General features: G+C 36.9%; 1 protein-coding gene across 3 annotated transcripts in view; it reads left to right on the top strand.

Annotated features, from left to right (window-relative positions):
* Nucleotides 1-18,743, top strand: part of XEG113 (xyloglucanase 113) — a 283,665-nt gene extending 264,922 nt beyond the window's left edge. For all 3 annotated transcript variants that reach the window (XM_089460551.1, XM_089460549.1, XM_089460550.1), the window contains 4 exons: nucleotides 17,337-17,435; nucleotides 17,673-17,792; nucleotides 18,050-18,136; nucleotides 18,247-18,743. In XM_089460551.1, coding sequence (XP_089316677.1) covers nucleotides 17,337-17,435; nucleotides 17,673-17,792; nucleotides 18,050-18,136; nucleotides 18,247-18,414 — 474 coding nt within the window. In that variant the 3' untranslated portion in view covers nucleotides 18,415-18,743. The remainder of the gene's footprint in view (nucleotides 1-17,336; nucleotides 17,436-17,672; nucleotides 17,793-18,049; nucleotides 18,137-18,246) is intronic.
* The last annotated feature ends 4,782 nt before the right edge of the window (nucleotides 18,744-23,525 follow it).

The following is a 23,525-nucleotide window of genomic DNA, read 5'->3' as shown; positions in this document are numbered from 1 at the left end:
TTTTGTTTTATTTTTTGATTTTTAAATTAAAAAATATATATATATATATATATATATATTTTTTAGTTTTATTTTTAATGATTAGAATTTAGTTTTAGAATTTTAACCTTTTAGATTTTTTAATTTCCATAATATTGAAAAAAAAAAAAAAAAAAAAAATTTGAAAAAAAGATTTAAAAAATTAAAAAAATAAAAATAAAATAAAATTTTTTGTGGGAAATTATTTTTTGCAAGTCTCAGGAGCTTTCGCGTTATATCTTTCATGCTGAGATCTGAAATTTTCAAGTCGAAACACGAAATCCAATGTCTGGTTAATAATTCACAATTCTCGTGGTGGTTTTAAGCATTTATCTTTTCGAAGGTTTCATTTGCTGGATGTCATTTTGAGAGCATTGCGTCTTAGCTGATGATAGATGATTGCTGTTCATGGTCCATGTGTCTTTATCATTTAAAAAGTAATCATTTAAGCATTGACTCCACAAAGCACTGGTCTATTAAATCTCTAAATCCATCTAGTGCTTATCATATCGTGTATCGTGTCTCCCACCCAACTGTTTGGCAGTTGGTCTTCACTATCTCGCAGGGTCTACCCCCCTTAGCCGCGGGAGACGGGCTTAAACGGAGGGATCGGGGATCAGAGTGACAGCCCCCGGTCCGAGCGTTGTCGTGTCAATCCGCGCGACAACATTTTTTGGCGCCGTTGCCGGGGATAGAGTTTTTCTGTCCTTGGTGTTTCAACGACTTTTTATCATTCATCGTGCATCTGTCTATCATTCGTTTGAGCCGGCAACGCCAACATTTTTGGCGCCGTTGCCGGGGACAAAGTTTTTCTGTTCCTGGGGTTTCATCGACATTCATCTTCTCATCTCTCATTTGAGCTGGCAGATTCAAATATTTTGGCATCTTTTCATCACATATCAGCAGCGCCTCTTGGGTTTGTTTCCTGTTTGGGTGGCGACTCCATTTTCTTATTATTCCCAGACAAGAAGCCTCCCGCATATCTGTTTGTTGGTTACTTCTTGGATCTTAGAATCAGTTTTATTGTTCAAGTGGCGACTCCACTTCTTTCATCTTTTGATTTTCTTGAGCAAAGAGCTAGTTCTATCGTCCATCTGATCCCTTATTGTTCATCATGGATTATTCATTTAAACCATGTCGTTTTACTCACCGTCTCCATGATCTTCCGGAGGAGGCCATTCCTGAATTACCTATTTTTTCAGATGGTGATCCAATCGCTGCTAATAGGCATCTAGACTTGTTTATTCGCATCATGCTCATATATTGCAGATCCCCTCAGTTTAATCATGGTGATATCAAAATGCGTCTATTTGTCCTTTCTTTAAAAGATGATGCTTTGAATTGGTTTAACAATTTTCCTAAGGATTCTTTTACTTCTTTAAATGACATTGTAAGTGCTTTTGAAGATAGATATGGTTATCCAAACAGCTCGCCTTCTGCCCCTAAAATTGTGCAACAGAATAAAAATAATTTGATAAGAGGTTCAGCTGAAAGATCCCAAGACGATTCATCATGTCAGAATGTGTCATCCACCGGAAATATTGTAGATCAAGTTCATGATAGTGAAAAATCAGGGACAAATAATAGTGAAAGGGAAGAACAAAAGCAAATTATACAAGATCTAATGATGCTGGTAAGAAACATGGAAAGCAATCAAACTAGTCTTATCAATGATGTTAAAACTTTAGGCACCCACCTGGAAAAACGTAATAGGGAGTTGGAGGTCATGCAAAATCAGCATGCTAAGGAAATTGAGGCCATGAAAATTAGATATGAAACAGAAATTAGAAGCATGCAAAGCAAGATGTCAGTCTTAGAGGAAAATATGGTGACCATGAAAGCTGATCATGATAGGGAAATTGACTCTATGACATTCAATCATAACAATCAGTTGGCTGACATGCAAGCGAATCATAAAGAAGAAATAAATTTCATGCAGCATTGTTTGATGGACATAGAGGAAAAGAATGATAAAGTAATAAAACACATGCAAGAACACCATGCCATGCAAATCAGTGCTATAAGGGATGAATGCTCTAGTCAGATGGATGCCATTAGAATACAAGTTCAAAAGATTCAACAATGGTCAGATGATAAGAGAAACCAGGAGCCTTCTCATTTGCCGCAACAAGTTCCATCTTACTATGAGGAGGTCATTAGGTGGATAATTGAAGGTGATCCAGATAAGCTCAAAATCGACAAAAATCAGATGCAAGACACAGAAAGACTTAGTATGCATATCTTACACACTTCATCTGATAGTTTCGAAACAAAAAGTTCCAGATCATCAGTAATTCATCCTGCCAGAAAGAAGAAGCGCAAGAGGAAGAAGATTAGACGAAGATTTGATGCATCAGACGGCCGTGAGCAGCTTGATTTTCGGATAGGAAAGGGTTCTACCATATGCAAAATTGGACATGGCACATCCGACAAGCAGCCGACAGATTTGCCTGAAAGCAGACAAATGCTCAGTATGCACTATATTGAACACATCTGATGCCGTGAGGCATTTTTTTTGTATTGTATTTCTAACCCTACTCCTTGTTTTTTTCCGCATTTTCATTTCTGCTTTAGATAGTTAATGAAGAGCTTTTTTCTTTCCTGTGCTTAATGTATATGCTGATTTATGGATGGACGCTACTTATTTTTGTGTTGTATGGATGCAGATTCTGGATTCTCACATTCCTGCAAGCAGCAACGTGTCCCCAAGTAGAGCCAGATGTTGACCTCTACTGGTCAACTACCCATGCAGTGCACCCCGTTTTTCTTGACAGAAAGAAGCAGCACCTGATCAGCATGTCCGTGCCATCCTGCCATCATCAGCAGCTTGATCTTTTTGATTATAAACCCAGTCTGCATGTATTAACTGTAAATAATCTTAGCAGACATGAAGTCATGTATGTAATTTGCCTAGGTGGACCTAACTTTCTGATGATAATCTACGTCCCGGAAGGTTTTTTGTCTCACCGATCCACAGATCGGCAGAGTTTTCCTTCAAACCTGACCCCAAAGCCGGGATTGATTTTGTCATTTGAACTTTAGGAGAATCCTAGTGTGTTGATCTGCTAGATTATCGTTGTGTCGCAGAGCTGGGTGTTTTGTGAGGGTCTGTATTAAATGGGTTTGTCCCTTAAGATGTAATTTTGTAAAAGTCATGATGTAATATGTCCTGAGGGTCGAGAAATGTTTTAAATCCCCTCATGAGTCCTAGGTCCTAGGTCCTAGGTGACGTTTCCGAAGGTTTAGTTCAGCGATCCATTTTAAAATGAATTAAAAAATTAAAAAATGAATAAAAATAATAAAATAATGAAAAATAATAAAAAATTAAAAAAATCATCAAAAACCCTAACTAATAAAATAATAATATTTTAAGTGAATAAATCGACGGATGAGATCAAGAGATGTCTTGATCCTCATCAACGGTCGAGATCATTTCCACATGGATCACTCGAACTAGCCGTTAGGATCATTTCCTTTATATAGGGTCTTAGGGGGTCATTTCAATTGATCTGATCTGTGAGTCTGTACTGAAAGCTCTCTTGTAAATCTGATTTTCTGATTAATAAAAAGACTTTGGGGTTCAAACTGGCTGGTGTTACTCTCTGGAATTGCTGTGAGATTTTTGCTTTTCTGCATATTTCAGTTTTCTGCAGTTAAAATAGCTGGTTTTCCAGAGGATTGTGAGTACAGGTATCTTGCTCACGTGCTAGGGTTTGAATGTTGTAGGGTTTCTGAAATAATGGCAGGTACCTCCATTATTCCTTGAAATCTAGCAGCATTTCTTGCCCTCTTTGCTGATGTTTGCTTGAGGTGTGCAGGAGATCTTTAGGTAAAAGGTACAGGTGGGCGTTTGAGGAAGTTCTAGGCTGAACCAGCCGACTCCCACAGGCTTTTCTGTACAGAGCCCAGCTGATTGTGCCCTGGGTTAATCTTTTAAGTTTTACTTCGTGTTTTACATTGAGAGAATTTTCTTTCTGCTTACAGTGAAGTTCAAAATTTCTGATATACTGAAAACATCACTGCAATTATTGTTAAATCTGGCCGTCAAGGGGCCATATCTGTAATTTTTTTTTTGTTAGACCTAGGGTTTCACATTTTGTTTTATGCAGTCTTCATTTAGGGTTTAGGGTTTTGTTTTTCTTTTGCAGGTGCTGGTATTTGAAGAATTTTTGGGGTCTTATCATTAAAGTTTGGAGCAGCAAGCCTGCAAATCTAACAGCCAGCGTTCATCTATTTTTGTCCAAACCGGCAGCATCGATTTCACTGGAAACCACAGTCATCTGCATCATACTTTCGATATCCACTGAGAACGATTATTGCTGAGGTCGAAATGATCAAGTAAATCAATCTGGCGTGGTCGCTGTCTGCCCATTCCTCCACCGTCAAAACCTGCAAACACTTGTGTTTTTTCTGTCGGCCGTCGAAAGGTTTTTCGCCAACGAAGAGCAACGAAGGGTGACCACTGAACCGAAATATTCACGACGGGATTTTGTAATATGAAAAAGAGGCAGCGTGTGATCATCAGATGAAATATTTCCGCTCCAGAAGATCTCAGCTCCAAAATCATAACGAATGGTCGAGCGTTCCACGGGTTTTGGCCACCAGCTCAGGTAAATTTTTTACGCACCAGCAAGTTGAAACAGTTCGACGTAATGCCCAGCATATATTGGTAGCACGTAAATCAATTTTTTTTGCGTTCTGTGGTCATCTGCGTAGCAAAGCTGTTAGGATATTCGTTATGTTCGAGGTACAGTACAGTTTGGGATTCATTACAGTGCCAAAGGAACTCCTCTGTTAGTTGGTTTCACTGATTCTGATTGGGCTGGTGACCTTGATGATCGGAAGTCTACTGCCGGTTATGTCTTCACTCTTGGTTCAGGACCTATTACATGGGCTTGTAAGAAACAGGCTGCCATTTCTCTTTCGTCAGCAGAAGCAGAGTATCGTGGTGCCGTGGAAGCTAGTAAGGAAGCCTTGTGGCTTCGTCAGATCCTATCAGAATTTGGCTTTGAGCAGCAGCATCCAACCACACTTTGGTGTGATAATCAAAGTGCCATTCAGCTATGCAAAGATCCAGTCCAGCATCAGCGCAGCAAACACATTGAACTACACATGCACTTCATCAGAAAGCTCATTCATGACCATGTTCTTGAAGTGCAATATTGTCCAACGGATGATCAGGTTGCAGACATCTTCACAAAGGCTCTCACAGAGGCAAAGTTCATTAAACTTCGATATATGCTTGGAGTTCAGGAAGTTGTCACTAAGGGGGGATAGGCTCTAGTGCCTCCTTCCTTCTCCTATTGTGTCATATTTGTAAATCCTTCAATCCTATCCCAAGTTGTTCTTAAGGGGGGATGTTAGGATATTCCGACACATAGGATATAGTTAAGTTCAACTTGGTCTAGCATAGAGTTAGGTTAGAGTTAGGTAAAGTGTGTTTCTTTACCGTTGTACATTTTGTAACTTACAATCCGACGGTCACGATATGTAGTGATCCGACGGTTCACTCTCACCTCGGTATTACCGACACTTGATCCGTGGCTTGACACCCGATTGGTCTATGAGTTCTATTTAAAGCGCATGGAGGGTCATTGTTCGGGTAATCCGTGCATGAGAGAAGCTTATGTAAATTTTCATTCTTTGATTAATAAATTGTCTGTACCCACGTTGGGACAGGCCGTGGACTGTTTCCCTCCTTGCACTCTGAGGGTTTTAACCACGTCAAAAATACTGGTGTATTGATTTGAGATCTGGTTGTGAGCGGTGTCCTTTTGGTATTCTTTCTGAGGAACTTACCCTGTAAATTCCTACAAAAGCGTTCAATCTCCGGGCCAGGTTACGCATAGTCCATTTTCGATTTTCTTCTTGACTGTTTTCAATTTGATACGCTTGGGTTGCCTTTTAAATAAAATTGGTTTAGATACGTGCATTTTTATTGTTAGCGTAGGTTAGTTTTCTAGGTTTTAATTAATTTAAAGTTTTTTTATTTTAGTTTATATTCATATAGTTAGTTTTCTCAAAAAAAAAAATCAAAATAAAAAAAATGCGTTACGTTTAGGCTTGTTTAGAATTTAGCTTTGTTTTTATTTTTCGATTCATAGCTTAGTCTTTAGATTTTTTGTTAGGTTTTGAATATTTAGATTTTAATTTGACTTTTAGGATTAGTTTAGATTTGTATAGTTTTGCTTTATATAGATTTTAACGTTTTAGATTTAACTTAATTAGATTTTAATTTTTTTTTTTTTTGTTTTATTTTGGTTGTAAAATAAAAAAATATAAAATATAAAAAATAGTAAAAAGTTTTTCTTATTTTTGTATAGTTTAGTTTTAATATGATTTAGTTTTAGATTTAGATTTTAAAGTTTTAGTTTAGCTTTAATTAGATTTTAATTTTTTGTTTTATTTTTTGATTTTTAAATTAAAAAATAAAAAAAATAAAAAAATATATTTTTTAGTTTTATTTTTAATGATTAGAATTTAGTTTTAGAATTTTAACCTTTTAGATTTTTTAATTTCCATAATATTGAAAAAAAAAAAAAAAAAAAAAAAAAATTGAAAAAAAGATTTAAAAAATTAAAAAAATAAAAATAAAATAAAATTTTTTGTGGGAAATTATTTTTTGCAAGTCTCAGGAGCTTTCGCGTTATATCTTTCATGCTGAGATCTGAAATTTTCAAGTCGAAACACGAAATCCAATGTCTGGTTAATAATTCACAATTCTCGTGGTGGTTTTAAGCATTTATCTTTTCGAAGGTTTCATTTGCTGGATGTCATTTTGAGAGCATTGCGTCTTAGCTGATGATAGATGATTGCTGTTCATGGTCCATGTGTCTTTATCATTTAAAAAGTAATCATTTAAGCATTGACTCCACAAAGAACTGGTCTATTAAATCTCTAAATCCATCTAGTGCTTATCATATCGTGTATCGTGTCTCCCACCCAACTGTTTGGCAGTTGGTCTTCACTATCTCGCAGGGTCTACCCCCCTTAGCCGCGGGAGACGGGCTTAAACGGAGGGATCGGGGATCAGAGTGACAACCCCCGGTCCGAGCGTTGTCGTGTCAATCCGCGCGACAACATTTTTTGGCGCCGTTGCCGGGGATAGAGTTTTTCTGTCCTTGGTGTTTCAACGACTTTTTATCATTCATCGTGCATCTGTCTATCATTCGTTTGAGCCGGCAACGCCAACATTTTTGGCGCCGTTGCCGGGGACAAAGTTTTTCTGTTCCTGGGGTTTCATCGACATTCATCTTCTCATCTCTCATTTGAGCTGGCAGATTCAAATATTTTGGCATCTTTTCATCACATATCAGCAGCGCCTCTTGGGTTTGTTTCCTGTTTGGGTGGCGACTCCATTTTCTTATTATTCCCAGACAAGAAGCCTCCCGCATATCTGTTTGTTGGTTACTTCTTGGATCTTAGAATCAGTTTTATTGTTCAAGTGGCGACTCCACTTCTTTCATCTTTTGATTTTCTTGAGCAAAGAGCTAGTTCTATCGTCCATCTGATCCCTTATTGTTCATCATGGATTATTCATTTAAACCATGTCGTTTTACTCACCGTCTCCATGATCTTCCGGAGGAGGCCATTCCTGAATTACCTATTTTTTCAGATGGTGATCCAATCGCTGCTAATAGGCATCTAGACTTGTTTATTCGCATCATGCTCATATATTGCAGATCCCCTCAGTTTAATCATGGTGATATCAAAATGCGTCTATTTGTCCTTTCTTTAAAAGATGATGCTTTGAATTGGTTTAACAATTTTCCTAAGGATTCTTTTACTTCTTTAAATGACATTGTAAGTGCTTTTGAAGATAGATATGGTTATCCAAACAGCTCGCCTTCTGCCCCTAAAATTGTGCAACAGAATAAAAATAATTTGATAAGAGGTTCAGCTGAAAGATCCCAAGACGATTCATCATGTCAGAATGTGTCATCCACCGGAAATATTGTAGATCAAGTTCATGATAGTGAAAAATCAGGGACAAATAATAGTGAAAGGGAAGAACAAAAGCAAATTATACAAGATCTAATGATGCTGGTAAGAAACATGGAAAGCAATCAAACTAGTCTTATCAATGATGTTAAAACTTTAGGCACCCACCTGGAAAAACGTAATAGGGAGTTGGAGGTCATGCAAAATCAGCATGCTAAGGAAATTGAGGCCATGAAAATTAGATATGAAACAGAAATTAGAAGCATGCAAAGCAAGATGTCAGTCTTAGAGGAAAATATGGTGACCATGAAAGCTGATCATGATAGGGAAATTGACTCTATGACATTCAATCATAACAATCAGTTGGCTGACATGCAAGCGAATCATAAAGAAGAAATAAATTTCATGCAGCATTGTTTGATGGACATAGAGGAAAAGAATGATAAAGTAATAAAACACATGCAAGAACACCATGCCATGCAAATCAGTGCTATAAGGGATGAATGCTCTAGTCAGATGGATGCCATTAGAATACAAGTTCAAAAGATTCAACAATGGTCAGATGATAAGAGAAACCAGGAGCCTTCTCATTTGCCGCAACAAGTTCCATCTTACTATGAGGAGGTCATTAGGTGGATAATTGAAGGTGATCCAGATAAGCTCAAAATCGACAAAAATCAGATGCAAGACACAGAAAGACTTAGTATGCATATCTTACACACTTCATCTGATAGTTTCGAAACAAAAAGTTCCAGATCATCAGTGATTCATCCTGCCAGAAAGAAGAAGCGCAAGAGGAAGAAGATTAGACGAAGATTTGATGCATCAGACGGCCGTGAGCAGCTTGATTTTCGGATAGGAAAGGGTCCTACCATATGCAAAATTGGACATGGCACATCCGACAAGCAGTCGACAGATTTGCCTTAAAGCAGGCAAATGCTCAGTATGCACTATATTGAACACATCTGATGCCGTGAGGCATTTTTTTTGTATTGTATTTCTAACCCTACTCCTTGTTTTTTTCCGCATTTTCATTTCTGCTTTAGATAGTTAATGAAGAGCTTTTTTCTTTCCTGTGCTTAATGTATATGCTGATTTATGGATGGACGCTACTTATTTTTGTGTTGTATGGATGCAGATTCTGGATTCTCACATTCCTGCAAGCAGCAACGTGTCCCCAAGTAGAGCCAGATGTTGACCTCTACTGGTCAACTACCCATGCAGTGCACCCCGTTTTTCTTGACAGAAAGAAGCAGCACCTGATCAGCATGTCCGTGCCATCCTGCCATCATCAGCAGCTTGATCTTTTTGATTATAAACCCAGTCTGCATGTATTAACTGTAAATAATCTTAGCAGACATGAAGTCATGTATGTAATTTGCCTAGGTGCACCTAACTTTCTGATGATAATCTACGTCCCGGAAGGTTTTTTGTCTCACCGATCCACGGATCGGCAGAGTTTTCCTTCAAACCTGACCCCAAAGCCGGGATTGATTTTGTCATTTGAACTTTAGGAGAATCCTAGTGTGTTGATCTGCTAGATTATCGTTGTGTCGCAGAGCTGGGTGTTTTGTGAGGGTCTGTATTAAATGGGTTTGTCCTTTAAGATGTAATTTTGTAAAAGTCATGATGTAATATGTCCTGAGGGTCGAGAAATGTTTTAAATCCCCTCATGAGTCCTAGGTCCTAGGTCCTAGGTGATGTTTCCGAAGGTTTAGTTCAACGATCCATTTTAAAATGAATTAAAAAATTAAAAAATGAATAAAAATAATAAAATATTGAAAAATAATAAAAAATTAAAAAAATCAAGCAAAAACCCTAACTAATAAAATAATAATATTTTAAGTGAATAAATCGACGGATGAGATCAAGAGATGTCTTGATCCTCATCAACGGTCGAGATCATTTCCACATGGATCACTCGAACTAGCCGTTAGGATCATTTCCTTTATATAGGGTCTTAGGGGGTCATTTCAATTGATCTGATCTGTGAGTCTGTACTGAAAGCTCTCTTGTAAATCTGATTTTCTGATTAATAAAAAGACTTTGGGGTTCAAACTGGCTGGTGTTACTCTCTGGAATTGCTGTGAGATTTTTGCTTTTCTGCATATTTCAGTTTTCAGCAGTTAAAATAGCTGGTTTTTCAGAGCATTGTGAGTACAGGTATCTTGCTCACGTGCTAGGGTTTGAATGTTGTAGGGTTTCTGAAATAATGGCAGGTACCTCCATTATTCCTTGAAATCTAGCAGCATTTCTTGCCCTCTTTGCTGATGTTTGCTTGAGGTGTGCAGGAGATCTTTAGGTAAAAGGTACAGGTGGGCGTTTGGGGAAGTTCTAGGCTGAACCAGCCGACTCCCACAGGCTTTTCTGTACAGAGCCCAGCTGATTGTGCCCTGGGTTAATCTTTTAAGTTTTACTTCGTGTTTTACATTGAGAGAATTTTCTTTCTGCGTACAGTGAAGTTCAAAATTTCTGATATACTGAAAACATTACTGCAATTATTGTTAAATCTGGCCGTCAAGGGGCCATATCTGTAATTTTTTTTTTGTTAGACCTAGGGTTTCACATTTTGTTTTATGCAGTCTTCATTTAGGGTTTAGGGTTTTGTTTTTCTTTTGCAGGTGCTGGTATTTGAAGAATTTTTGGGGTCTTATCATTAAAGTTTGGAGCAGCAAGCCTGCAAATCTAACAGCCAGCGTTCATCTATTTTTGTCCAAACCGGCAGCATCGATTTCACTGGAAACCACAGTCATCTGCATCATACTTTCGATATCCACTGAGAACGATTATTGCTGAGGTTGAAATGATCAAGTAAATCAATCTGGCGTGGTCGCTGTCTGCCCATTCCTCCACCGTCAAAACCTGCAAACACTTGTGTTTTTTCTGTCGGCCGTCGAAGGGTTTTTCGCCAACGAAGAGCAACGAAGGGTGACCACTGAACCGAAATATTCACGACGGGATTTTGTAATATGAAAAAGAGGCAGCGTGTGATCATCAGATGAAATATTTCCGCTCCAGAAGATCTCAGCTCCAAAATCATAACGAATGGTCGAGCGTTCCACGGGTTTTGGCCACCAGCTCAGGTAAATTTTTTACGCACCAGCAAGTTGAAACAGTTCGACGTAATGCCCAGCATATATTGGTAGCACGTAAATCAATTTTTTTTGCGTTCTGTGGTCATCTGCGTAGCAAAGCGTTCAATCTCCGGGCCAGGTTACGCATAGTCCATTTTCGATTTTCTTCTTGACTGTTTTCAATTTGATACGCTTGGGTTGCCTTTTAAATAAAATTGGTTTAGATACGTGCATTTTTATTGTTAGCGTAGGTTAGTTTTCTAGGTTTTAATTAATTTAAAGTTTTTTTATTTTAGTTTATATTCATATAGTTAGTTTTCTCAAAAAAAAAATCAAAATAAAAAAAATGCGTTACGTTTAGGCTTGTTTAGAATTTAGCTTTGTTTTTATTTTTCGATTCATAGCTTAGTCTTTAGATTTTTTGTTAGGTTTTGAATATTTAGATTTTAATTTGACTTTTAGGATTAGTTTAGATTTGTATAGTTTTGCTTTATATAGATTTTAACGTTTTAGATTTAACTTAATTAGATTTTAATTTTTTTTTTTTTGTTTTATTTTGGTTGTAAAATAAAAAAATATAAAATATAAAAAATAGTAAAAAGTTTTTCTTATTTTTGTATAGTTTAGTTTTAATATGATTTAGTTTTAGATTTAGATTTTAAAGTTTTAGTTTAGCTTTAATTAGATTTTAATTTTTTGTTTTATTTTTTGATTTTTAAATTAAAAAATAAAAAAAAAATAAAAATATATATTTTTTAGTTTTATTTTTAATGATTAGAGTTTAGTTTTAGAATTTTAACCTTTTAGATTTTTTAATTTCCATAATATTGAAAAAAAAAAAAAAAAAAAAATTGAAAAAAAGATTTAAAAAATTAAAAAAATAAAAATAAAATAAAATTTTTTGTGGGAAATTATTTTTTGCAAGTCTCAGGAGCTTTCGCGTTATATCTTTCATGCTGAGATCTGAAATTTTCAAGTCGAAACACGAAATCCAATGTCTGGTTAATAATTCACAATTCTCGTGGTGGTTTTAAGCATTTATCTTTTCGAAGGTTTCATTTGCTGTATGTCATTTTGAGAGCATTGCGTCTTAGCTGATGATAGATGATTGCTGTTCATGGTCCATGTGTCTTTATCATTTAAAAAGTAATCATTTAAGCATTGACTCCACAAAGCACTGGTCTATTAAATCTCTAAATCCATCTAGTGCTTATCATATCGTGTATCGTGTCTCCCACCCAACTGTTTGGCAGTTGGTCTTCACTATCTCGCAGGGTCTACCCCCCTTAGCCACGGGAGACGGGCTTAAACGGAGGGATCGGGGATCAGAGTGACAGCCCCCGGTCCGAGCGTTGTCGTGTCAATCCGCGCGACAACACATCCCCTACAAGTGTCAATACGATCCTCTCGGTGGCTTGGGCCCTAGTTAAGTTGGCTAGCCCATTATGAAACCACTTGCCAATCCTGTATAAGATCCAATGCGTCTCTTCACCATCAGGGATTCATTAGTGCATCTAAGTGGACCAAGCTTGTTAATCAAGGGCACAAATGAGACTTCATAGTGGGTTTCCCTTCCAGATTTGGGGCTTTGAGCATGCGATAGCGTTACCTCCCTAGGTAGGAGTGGCTAATAAAAAACCTTATTAGGTGTTCCCAACCCCTAAAGGGAAATACATGTCCAAGGTACATTCATCAAGTGGTATGGGTCATGTGAATAATGATGAGGTGGATAGGGACACAAAGGTCTCAAGGCCAAATGTCACGGGTTCAAGGGTATTAATGATGAGGGATGTCCACATATTTGGGTATACAAATGTAGGAGGGAGTAATTGTGGTACATGAGTTACCCCAACCTTTGTTTTTCCACCCTTCATTCTCCTTTTGCCTTTTCTTGATTTTCCTTTATTACACTGCTTGGGGCTCTAGGAGATGAAAGCATGCTGTGTATGATATAACTAGTGACTACCCCCTTAAGGTTAGGCAGTTCATTGCCCGATAGGGTTGGGACATGCATGGATTCCTTAATGATGCGGGGGTGTGGGGGTTGCACTCATTAGGGCCCTAGGAACTAGGGTGATCGCCATAATGATAAGGGGTAGAGCTCATGTTTGGATTTTTCCCACGCGCTATTCTTAATGTCCTGACAATCTCTTGCATTTTGTATGTGACCATGATATGCTTTTAATCTCTTTTTTTTAGCTGCATCAACCTTCGGGGCAACGTTCCAGGCCCAACCCAAAGATGTGGACAAGGGGAGGGGGAGTACCAAAGCCCTGTGGACCCAACAAACATGTGGACCCAGAGAGGGAAGATGATGAAATAGGGCATATAATGTGTGGAGGGGAGTGTGCATCGTGGATAGGGAAATGGGAGCATGTTACCAAAATCAGGGTTTCCCAAGTAGTGCCCTTCCTAAAGCTATAGGAAAATAGGGAGGGTCCCATGGGACTAGGGTTGAAGATTAACCCCCCAAAACAAAACTATAGTCAAACCCTTCTTCCTTCGAAGTCACCAAATAACCCATACCAAATGTGCCAAAGGAAAAACAAGGATAAGCACCTGCTTGCACAATGAAAAACATACCTTCAGGATTGGATGGCCCACCTTCAAACATACACTCTCTACAAATGGGCGAGGGGACATATGACTGGCTCAGGGAGCGAAGATCAATTGGCACAATATCGGCTACACTGGTGGTTGTCAGGGGTTACTGGTTGAAGACAAATCTAGGAGAATATTTCTCCTATGGGGTCACCCACTAGTGGTGGGTATCATGTCCATTAATGAGTGGCTTCACCTAGCTTATGTCTACATCATCTTGAGCCATATAATTTAGAATAACCTTTAGGTGATACTTGGAAGCCTCCCTTGTGGTGCAATTCCACTAAATAGTAGGAGGAAGATTGCTGAGATGATAGGGGCAATCTCCTTCATTGCTGCAACTTGGTCTTGCTTTTACCTTGTGATTTCTATCCCAAGGCCTACTATATTTTGAGGCAACAGGGACAAAAGCCATTAAAGCATCATAGTGGAACTGTGGACCATCTTTAATGCTAGGGGCATAGTAATGCTTCACGCAAGACTCACCTTCAAATGTTTTTCTCGTTCAAGAATTGTAAACAAGTTACCTTAGTAGGGATGATTAGGTCAAACACTCTATTAGGTGATTCTAGCCCCTAAGGGAAGTGATATTCCCTAGGTAGATCCATCAATCCATAGGTGCATGTGATAGTGTGGTCATGAAGTGGGAAAGACTTCAAGGGAGATGCCACAACTTTGAGACCAACTGATGGAGGTCACATCTTGAGTGTAATGATGTAAAGCGAGAGCAATCGTGGAGGCATGAGTTAGCCCTTTCCTTGGCCTGCCTTTTCCACCCCTTTGGTGCATCGTTTACTTTAATGATTTATCTATATTTCGTGCATAGATTAGGAGATCAAGCTTTCTTTGTGCTTTTCCAATACCTCTTAGAGAAGGAGAATTTTTAGAAGAGTTCCTTTATTTTAGATGAAGCATTAAATGCTGAGGAATTGGGTGATGGCTAATGAGGAGGGTAGAGCTCATGCTAAGCTTTTTTCCCATGTGCAAATTTAGTCTCGACTCCCAACCATCTTTTGCATTTTACTTTCGGTTTCTATTGTGGCTAGGTATGCTATTATCATTCTTTCAACTAAATCAACCTCTGGGCCCAAGTTTCTAGGTCTGGACTAAAGGATGTGGATATTGGGCGCTAATCCCAATGACCAATGACAATCAACCCAACAAATGGAGATGAATAATAGGGAAGGATGGAAAGTTGTAAATATGGATTACCATGGACACGCTATAGCAATCAATGCCCACTATTAGTGCCCCTCCTAAACCATAAGGCATTAGAGGAGGTCCCATTGGACTAGGGTCAAAGGCTAACCTCCTAGGTGAAGTGTGAGAACAAGGATACAATCAAGAGCAATCAATAATCTAGTTTGCCCCATGATTAATATTAATATTAATATTCCCTTAACATTAAATAAAAGCACATAATTGCTATTTGGTTAAAGTACTTGTTGATAGATGACCCACCTTCCTTCAAGAAGAATGCCAAATGGGAGAGAGCATTGACCAGAGCAATAGGTGGAGAGCTTTGAGATAAAGATATCTGAAGACCATCATAGGGCTGTTGGTTGACTAGTTGTCAAATGAGGAGATTTTTTTTCCCTATGGGTTATGCCCTTTTGGTGGGTAATAGGTCCAATAACAAAAGTGATGGAAAACTTCTTGAGTGATGAGGTAGGCTATTTGGACTGCTAAACCCATCCAAGATGATACGACATAGGATGAGGTGTTGTTAGTATCTTTAGATCTGCAACCAATTGTTGGGATACTAACTTCTTTTTCGCTGCCATTTTCCATATTGATGGAAGCAAATTGATCCCTTTCTAACAATTTTGAGTGAAACAACTTCTTTATCATTGTTTGTGTAGCCTATAACTGTTAACACTGAATGAGTTGTTGTAGGGGTGGGAATGGAGATCTCTACGTCCATGTCTCCAAGAAGTAGTTGCTATTCAACAAGAAGGGCTTGAGCCATCTTAATGACCTTGCCCTAGAAGTCATTGCATTCCTCATCAGTGTGCATGTACCTTTTGTGGTAGGACCACCAGTTTCTCTTCTTTTGTGTCCCAGTAGTAGGTGTTGTGTTGAGAGACACCAAGTCTTGTCAATTACTGTTGGGTTGGCCCTTGGAGGTGGCGGGAGTTTGAGTGATGTGACCCCAAGGGGGGAATATATGGGGTTAAATGTTTATGATATGACCCCAAGGGATGGAATATATGGGGTTAAATGTACATGTAACATGTAAATATATATGTAATATGGTTGGCCTAATAAGTAAAGAGTCACATGTGCAATGTGTGAATAGGATATATGGAAATCTTACAACCATTATGATATGGGGTTAAATGTATATGATATGACTCCAAGGGTGGGTATATATTGGATTAAATGCATGTGTAATTTGCAAATACATATGTAATATGGTTGGCCTAATAAGGGGCCACATGTGCAATGTTTGAATAGGTATATATAGAAATCATTACAAAGCTCTTCATTATAGCTGTATGATTTCTATATATACCTATTCACACATTGCACATGTGGCCCCTTATTAGTCCGACCATATTACATATATATTTGCACATTACACGTGCATTTAACCCCATATATGCTCCCTGTTGGGGTCATATCATATACATTTAACCCCATATATGCCCCTGGTTGGGGTCATATCATATACGTTTAACCCATATATGCCCCGCTTGGCATCATATCACTAAGAAGAGGAAACCAACTTCTTTTGAATAACATGATTGGTTTTAAGTAGCTTAGCCACTATTTTGGAAGCAAGTTGGAAGGCCTGCTCTAGGGAAGTAACATTGAATAGTTCCAGTTCTTTCCTTAAATGTGGCAATAACCCAGAAATGAACTCAACATAAAGAGTGTCTTTGGAGTTTGTTACCTTGAACTTGTACATTTTGTTGAAGACTTCAATAAACCGTTGGAAGGACTGTCTAGAGATTTCTTGAAGCTGTAGACACTTTGGCAGCTAAGCAGCCCTGTACCCTAATGGATTGAACCTGAGAACATCCTTGATGTCTGCCCAAGTTCTGATTGGTTTTTGGTGTTGACTGCCAAGCAATGTATGTGGCTCTGCTAGACTGTCACCATGTAAGGGCCTGGTCCTCCATGTGAACTTCAGTGACTAGAATATTGTTGGGCTTTGTCGAGTTCAACTAGGTTTTGAAATGATCTATCATGCTGTGTATCTGAGAATTGATCTCGTTGCCAGAGAGAGCATAAACTATTAGGGTTCTTGCATAAACTGAACAAACTATGATTTGATCCACCGAAAGTGCATGAAGCCTTTCTGATTTTTCTTACTTTACATATGAAGTATTTGTACTTCAGCATTTTCTTAGCCATTCTACTATGATCTTTGAAAACTTGAGACTGCTTGGGTTGAATAGATCTTCAGAGTATAATCTTTAAGTTCATCTTAGAGCTCATCTGTAAATATCTTGCTTGAAATATTTCTTACTTGAACGAAGGTATGGTTGTTAACATTGGAGGGATGGAAAAGCTACAGCGCATTCTTATATTTAGCACAATTTCAACTTAAAATGCGTTTAGGCATTGTTGGAGAAAAATGTGTTATCTTCTAAAGCATGGCTTCTACCTGTATTTATATAACATGCAATTCTTTTTTTGGACAAAGAAAAACATCGTTTCTCAAAGCACTCCACGACATTCTGCATTGATATGCAGGTAAATATAATGCTGGAAAGACAATCTGAAGAAGAATTTGGTCCAACTATAGATATTCGGGAGTATTCATTTCTTGAGAATCCACGATTACCCAAGGAGGTATTGAACTGATCAGTATTTTATTTTTCTTTTCAAATTGGGCAATGGGTTTAATGTAAAATCACCAACTAAATCGCAAAGGATGCATAATACCTATTTGTTTTTCCTTAGCTTATGATCATATACTGTAAATACCGATTTTCCTCTTACTGACACCGTGTTAGGTTTCATTTATGTTATTTGAAAAATACTATTTTTATACCATTCATCTAAGTTGCTAATTTTTCAATCTGCCAGGTTAAGGAATCAAAGCTGAATGTTGAAATATGTGATGAGAGTGCCGATGGCTGTGTTATGAACACTGATAGAGAACAACCTGAAATTGTCAGATTGCCCAGAAATAGGTCGGAAAAGCAGGTACCATTGTTTTACCTTTTGGAATTTTGCAAGAGTTAATTCTTCATTTGTCTAGAAGTAACCAAATTATACGGTTGTCGCAACAAGGGTCTGGCTAGTTGATCAGCCCTGCGAAGTTCATATTTTGTACATATAGCCAACTTTAATTAATATTTTTTATAGCTGGCAAAGAGGCCAGCTTTATTTTTTGAATGTCGAGCACAATGGATAACAGTCAAGATTTTTAGTTCTGATGGGACATTTTATTGTCATTGCAGATTAAAGCAGCACTCTCAGCATATAAGAACTTAAAAGTTTTGAAATTTGCTTCTATGGAGCATGCGTTTGGTGGTTTCTCAGACAAGGTATGATGAACGCCTGAATTACCACCTCCAATGTTGGTGTGTTATTCTATAGCGTGATTTCCTTCACTTGCCCTGAAACTGCCTTATCTGTGAATTTTTGAGGTTTGCAGGTTAAAGAAAGTAAATTTAGGAAGAGGGTCAAAAGATATGTGGGAATCTGGTGCTGTCTTGAAGGGCTAGAAATTGGTCACATATGGTATGACATGTATTGGGATGAGAAACCTGGCTGGAAACCAGTACCTCCTGCAACAAGACAAGACGATCATTATCATTGGTGAAGCATGCAATGTGCTATTGTTATGATTTCATCCAGAAATTTTGAACTTGCTGAGTTAGATCTCACATTTCCTGTTTCTTGTATTTGAGTGTTTTTTTTTGCAATGTGCTGTATTTGCACTGCAATTTAAGATCTGCTGTGCAATGCCAATCTATGCAAGAGTTATGTCATGCATTTTCAATTCGCTTATCCTTTATGAATCAATTTTTATGAGCTCTGCCGTGACCTAAAATTTCCTATCATTCCATGATTAGGAGTCACCAATTTGTGTGATCAATATAGAGCTACAATCTATTTTGTAGTTAACCCATGCTTTCATCATACCTGATAGATATTGCAATTGCTAACCTCACAAGTTAAAATTCCTTGCCAGCTGACCTAGGTTTGAATCTACTTACCGGGTGACGATTCGGAAATCGCAAATTATTGATACGGGTAATATGGGCACATTTTCTGGAGGACGTGTGAACATGATACAGTCCCCTACACGACTTGGAATTTGTTCTCCCCTTGTTATCGTGTCCATTATATTTATTTGATGAATGTATATTGAGGAAAGATACTTTAGTATATATACCCAGTGATTTTTTTTACATTATATGATCAGTCTGTTGTTTAAGCTCTTAAAATTTGAAGATATTTATCTCTTTTTAGTAAATGATTCTGAAGAGATTAAAGTTGTCTAAGTCAAAATTTAATAAAAGCTTGAATCTTTCCTGGAATATTGATCATGTTAAAGAACTATATGACTGAGACAAGTATATTAAGCAGGAGTGTTCAATACTGTCTTCATTCCAGCATCGAATGTCAATTCCAGTTGATTATTCCTTGAGATGTTTCCTGTTGCAGATCTGTTCCAAAGGGATTTCTCAGCCAAGACAAGGCTGGAAACCCTTGTGGAGGCAAACAGGAATCTATGACTGCATATAATTGTTGGAAACACTGAAGAAATGACCTTGAGTTGTCGGATATACGACAAAATGTACAGTTGACAATGTTCCAAGGCTTATGACTTAGATTTAGATAGTATTCAACCCTAGCGAAAGTTTGGTCACTAGGGGTCTAAATTGGGCTCCCCTAAAAGTTGGCTTACATGTAAAAATCAAATTTACTATATTGTACTCAAATAATGTCTTCGCAAAGGCAAAGAGTAAGAGTTGCAAAACACTACGGATTTTGGGCTGTGAACAGGTCTGCTGCTTGTCTGTTGTGAAAGGTAAGAAAAATAAGAAAAAAATGAGTGTTTATGGTTTCTTTTATCTTTTTATATACATATGAATGAGTCTAACTTGGAAGACTCGTGTGAAACAAGTGAAGACAATGCGATTCATGGGTCAAACATGTGAAGACATTGCTACTCACATATTACTTGCAAGGTTGAGACCAAATCGGATGCATATATGATTTGGGTTGAGTTCTCAAAGCAGTTCTCTTGACTAAATTTTCTCAAAGAGCAGAGTCAAACTTGGAAGAGTCCAATAGCATTAGTGAAAACGATCTTCTGAAGGACCATATATCGATAGATTCAACAAGAAAATTAAGATTGTTTCCTGACCTATTTAAAGTTCTACTCCACTCCACTTACAAAGGCACACATACAAATTTTGTGCTTTGGGGAAGTCCAATTTTTAAAATCTAGGCGAGGATAAACTAATGATGTCTCTTAGGACATGTTAGTGGCAATGAAAAACAAAAAGACAAAGATCCCTTCATATGGAGGGATGAATTGATGTAATTTTACAATGAATTTGAAGATAGCGTATGAAAAAGAAATGTGGGAAATCAGATTAACTTTAAAATATATATATTTTTATATATGTCAAGTTGTATAACAATGTAATAATTCAAGTTTTTTAATCACTTTTATTCATAAAATATAATGTAGTCATACACAACTTATGTGTATATGTTATTTTTACATAAAAATTGTATCAATCTACGTGACACTATTGCAGTGCAACATTAATTTTGCAAATTTTTAAATAATATTTTTATATATTGTTAAAATTATTGAAGTTAGAAATCCCTCTAATTATGACATATGACATGATTGTACATGAGAGTCAATGTGTTTTATGTTTGATTTGCAAGTTTGAGACAAAATCACATGTACTATTGGGGTTGGGTCATGGCTCACTTTAGCTGCCTTGACTTAATTATCTCAAAGACTAGGGTCGGTAAAAATGACCTCCCAAATGACTCTATATGGATGGGTTCACAAAGAGATTAATATTTCATTCCACCATAATTTTTTGTTCTACTACAGTAATGGAGATACTAACATCATCAATATGTTTGGTGAATTTTGGGAAGTCCAGTTTTTAACATTCAAGTAATGGTGTTCTTTTAGGGCATGTTATAACAATGTTAATTGACTTTTTTTAATCAGTGTATTCGTTTTTGCAAATTGTATTATATTTGTGTACATAAATGGCTTTAGTATGTAAATGGTATTTTAGGTTAAAAATTTGTATTCATATAGTTGATATTTTGTGGAGGGACTTTGTGAAATTTAAATGATATTTTTATATATTAGAGGGAACTAAAATATACTATAAAATATATTTTATTTGTTAATTCTTGAGTGATACTTACATTAATGGATGGCTTGATTATTTTATATATCTAGCATTTAGAGTCATCATACTTGATAAGTAGACCTTTAATAATAAAAGATTAAAGTATTAAATTGCATTAATTTGCTTTGTTTAAATTTGGGTGTATTATAAGTCGTCCCATTCGAAAATGCTTTGTTCTTGAAGCATTGAAAAATATGAATATATTGATATGAATTCTTCACTTCTCCTTCATCTTCATGTAGATTTCTCCACCTAATTAGGTATTAGTTGACATCTCTTTGAACTATTATGATTTTTAAACAATGATATTTGAAAATTCCCTATACTTTATTAATACCAAAATCCTTAAGGCAAGGCAATACTTTACATTGAACATTTTATGGAAATGATCTACTTTTATTCACTTGCCTTTTAAAGTTGGACAACTTTTTAATGAGCTAAGCTCCAAATATAATAAACTCAAAATATTTCATAAGGAGGGCTTATCCTTATTTATAACTAACAAGAGAATCTTAATCATATCAACTTTTTGACTACCTACTGGACATTTTTTAATAAGGCCTTATTATATTTATCAATATTAACTATCATAGTGGTTGTTATTTAATAATAAGAAGAATAGTGGACCTAGTCCACCTTACATGAATGATTTGTAAATTACCATGGATATGCTATTGGAATAGTTTATCATAATAGATTTTGTAATATGATGGAAATCATAGATTATGCAAATTTGTTTGCTTAGATCTCATATTTGTTATCTCTAACTTTTGGCTTGAATAAGAAGTAATTGAAATATGAAAATGAAGAACATGTACAAAAGACATTGTCTACACAAATAAACACAAGATTTCTCTCATGAAATCCAATATGGGAGAATACCCAACTAGAAGGTCACGTCTATGCTTTGTTTTCTTTGCATTAGTTGTAAAATGCATGTACAAAGTTACTTTTTGGCACTATGGCCTGAATGGCTGCTACAATATCTTTCTGCTCCTTTGCTATACTAAACAATTACCACTCTAAGATGTTTTTCTCAACTATAGAAAAATATACAATGCTAAAGAATGGAACCCTTCTCTTAGCGGTTAAAAAATTAACATATATTGATAGAAATCTAGGGATATGGATTTTCTTCAATCCTCAATTGTGATGAGGTTTAAGATCCTTTAGAATCTTCTTGAAAGTCCACACGTGGCTAGCCCACAAATTTATGTAATGGTGAATAACATGGCTTATGTTGGTAACAATCATATTATGCGTAGAATATTGTTGGTAACATATAAGGAGTTTTCTGTGACTAAAGAATATTATTTGAGATCTGATGGGGACAGGTCAAGTTGCCCTAGTTTCCCATTACCTAGGATACTCCACACAAACACCCATAGCTCTGTTTCTAAACACATTTTGGAAATTTAGAAATTAATTCAACATATGTAGTCAAAATATGAATGAAGGTTTTCTTTGCTTAGGGCTATGAGAGATCTCTCTCATGCCTTCCTACTCTTTTCTCACCTCACCCAACTCTCATATCCTTCAATCCGACAAAAGATATAATGGGTAGGCCAAATGGGCTTCAAAAATCCAAATTAGCAGCCCTAGAAAACACTGGTTGTAGGCACTACGAAATGATTTCACAATGTTGTCAAAATCTTGTAGGCGCTATGAAATATTTTTGTAGTGCCCCAAAAGCTTCATTTTTAGATTTCAGGGAGCTAAATTGACTCGACCCTCTGCAAGGTGACTTCTCCACAGTCTTGAATCACTCTTCAATGCTATCAACTTCACACACCTTTCTTTCTCTGAATTCCACTCTTACTCAACTAATGGTTTGAATCCATAATTAAAAGGTCATGACAATAACCGAAATAATGGTGCTCTGTTTCAGTGCACACGAAGACTCTTATCTTCAACCGTAGGCATATTTAATCAATAGAATGACCAACGCACCAAGAGATATCAACCAACAACATACATAGGCTGCCCTGCCATACATACGCTGCACAACCACCCATACTAACACGATTCATGGTCTTCAATAGAGTTGACAATCTTCAATAGGGAGTTGGAACATCGTTAACAAGGAATTCACCAACACATCGATTATATATGTATACCCACTTATAGGAGCGCACACGCTATTGAAAAGGTCAATCCATGTGCAGTCGTTCAACTCATTTAGAGCCTCCACATATTACAGAAAACTGCACACATTAATAACTACAACACATGGTCTACTTTCAAACACAGTCATAATGCATATATAACATTTGATATCTGACCTATACACATAGGTGAATACATGTAAGTTCAACCCCAAACTACATTTACACCAAAGAGTCGATTTGACATACAGGCTTGCAACCATGACACATTTACATTCTTACCAAGTGCAAATATCTAAAAAACAATGATGCACAAGACTAAAAGGTAATAGCCACAACTCTAGACAGAAATCGATTTATCCATAGACCAACAACTCATTAATCATATACAGACAGAGAAGTAAACAACCACAAAGGCATCCAGACAA

This window comes from Pinus tabuliformis, chromosome 7 (assembly GCF_031772625.1).
Source record: "Pinus tabuliformis cultivar Carrire ecotype Pingquan chromosome 7, CPIR1, whole genome shotgun sequence".
NCBI classification, from domain to species: Eukaryota; Viridiplantae; Streptophyta; class Pinopsida; order Pinales; family Pinaceae; genus Pinus; species Pinus tabuliformis.
This window is presented reverse-complemented; position numbering and strand designations above follow the sequence as displayed.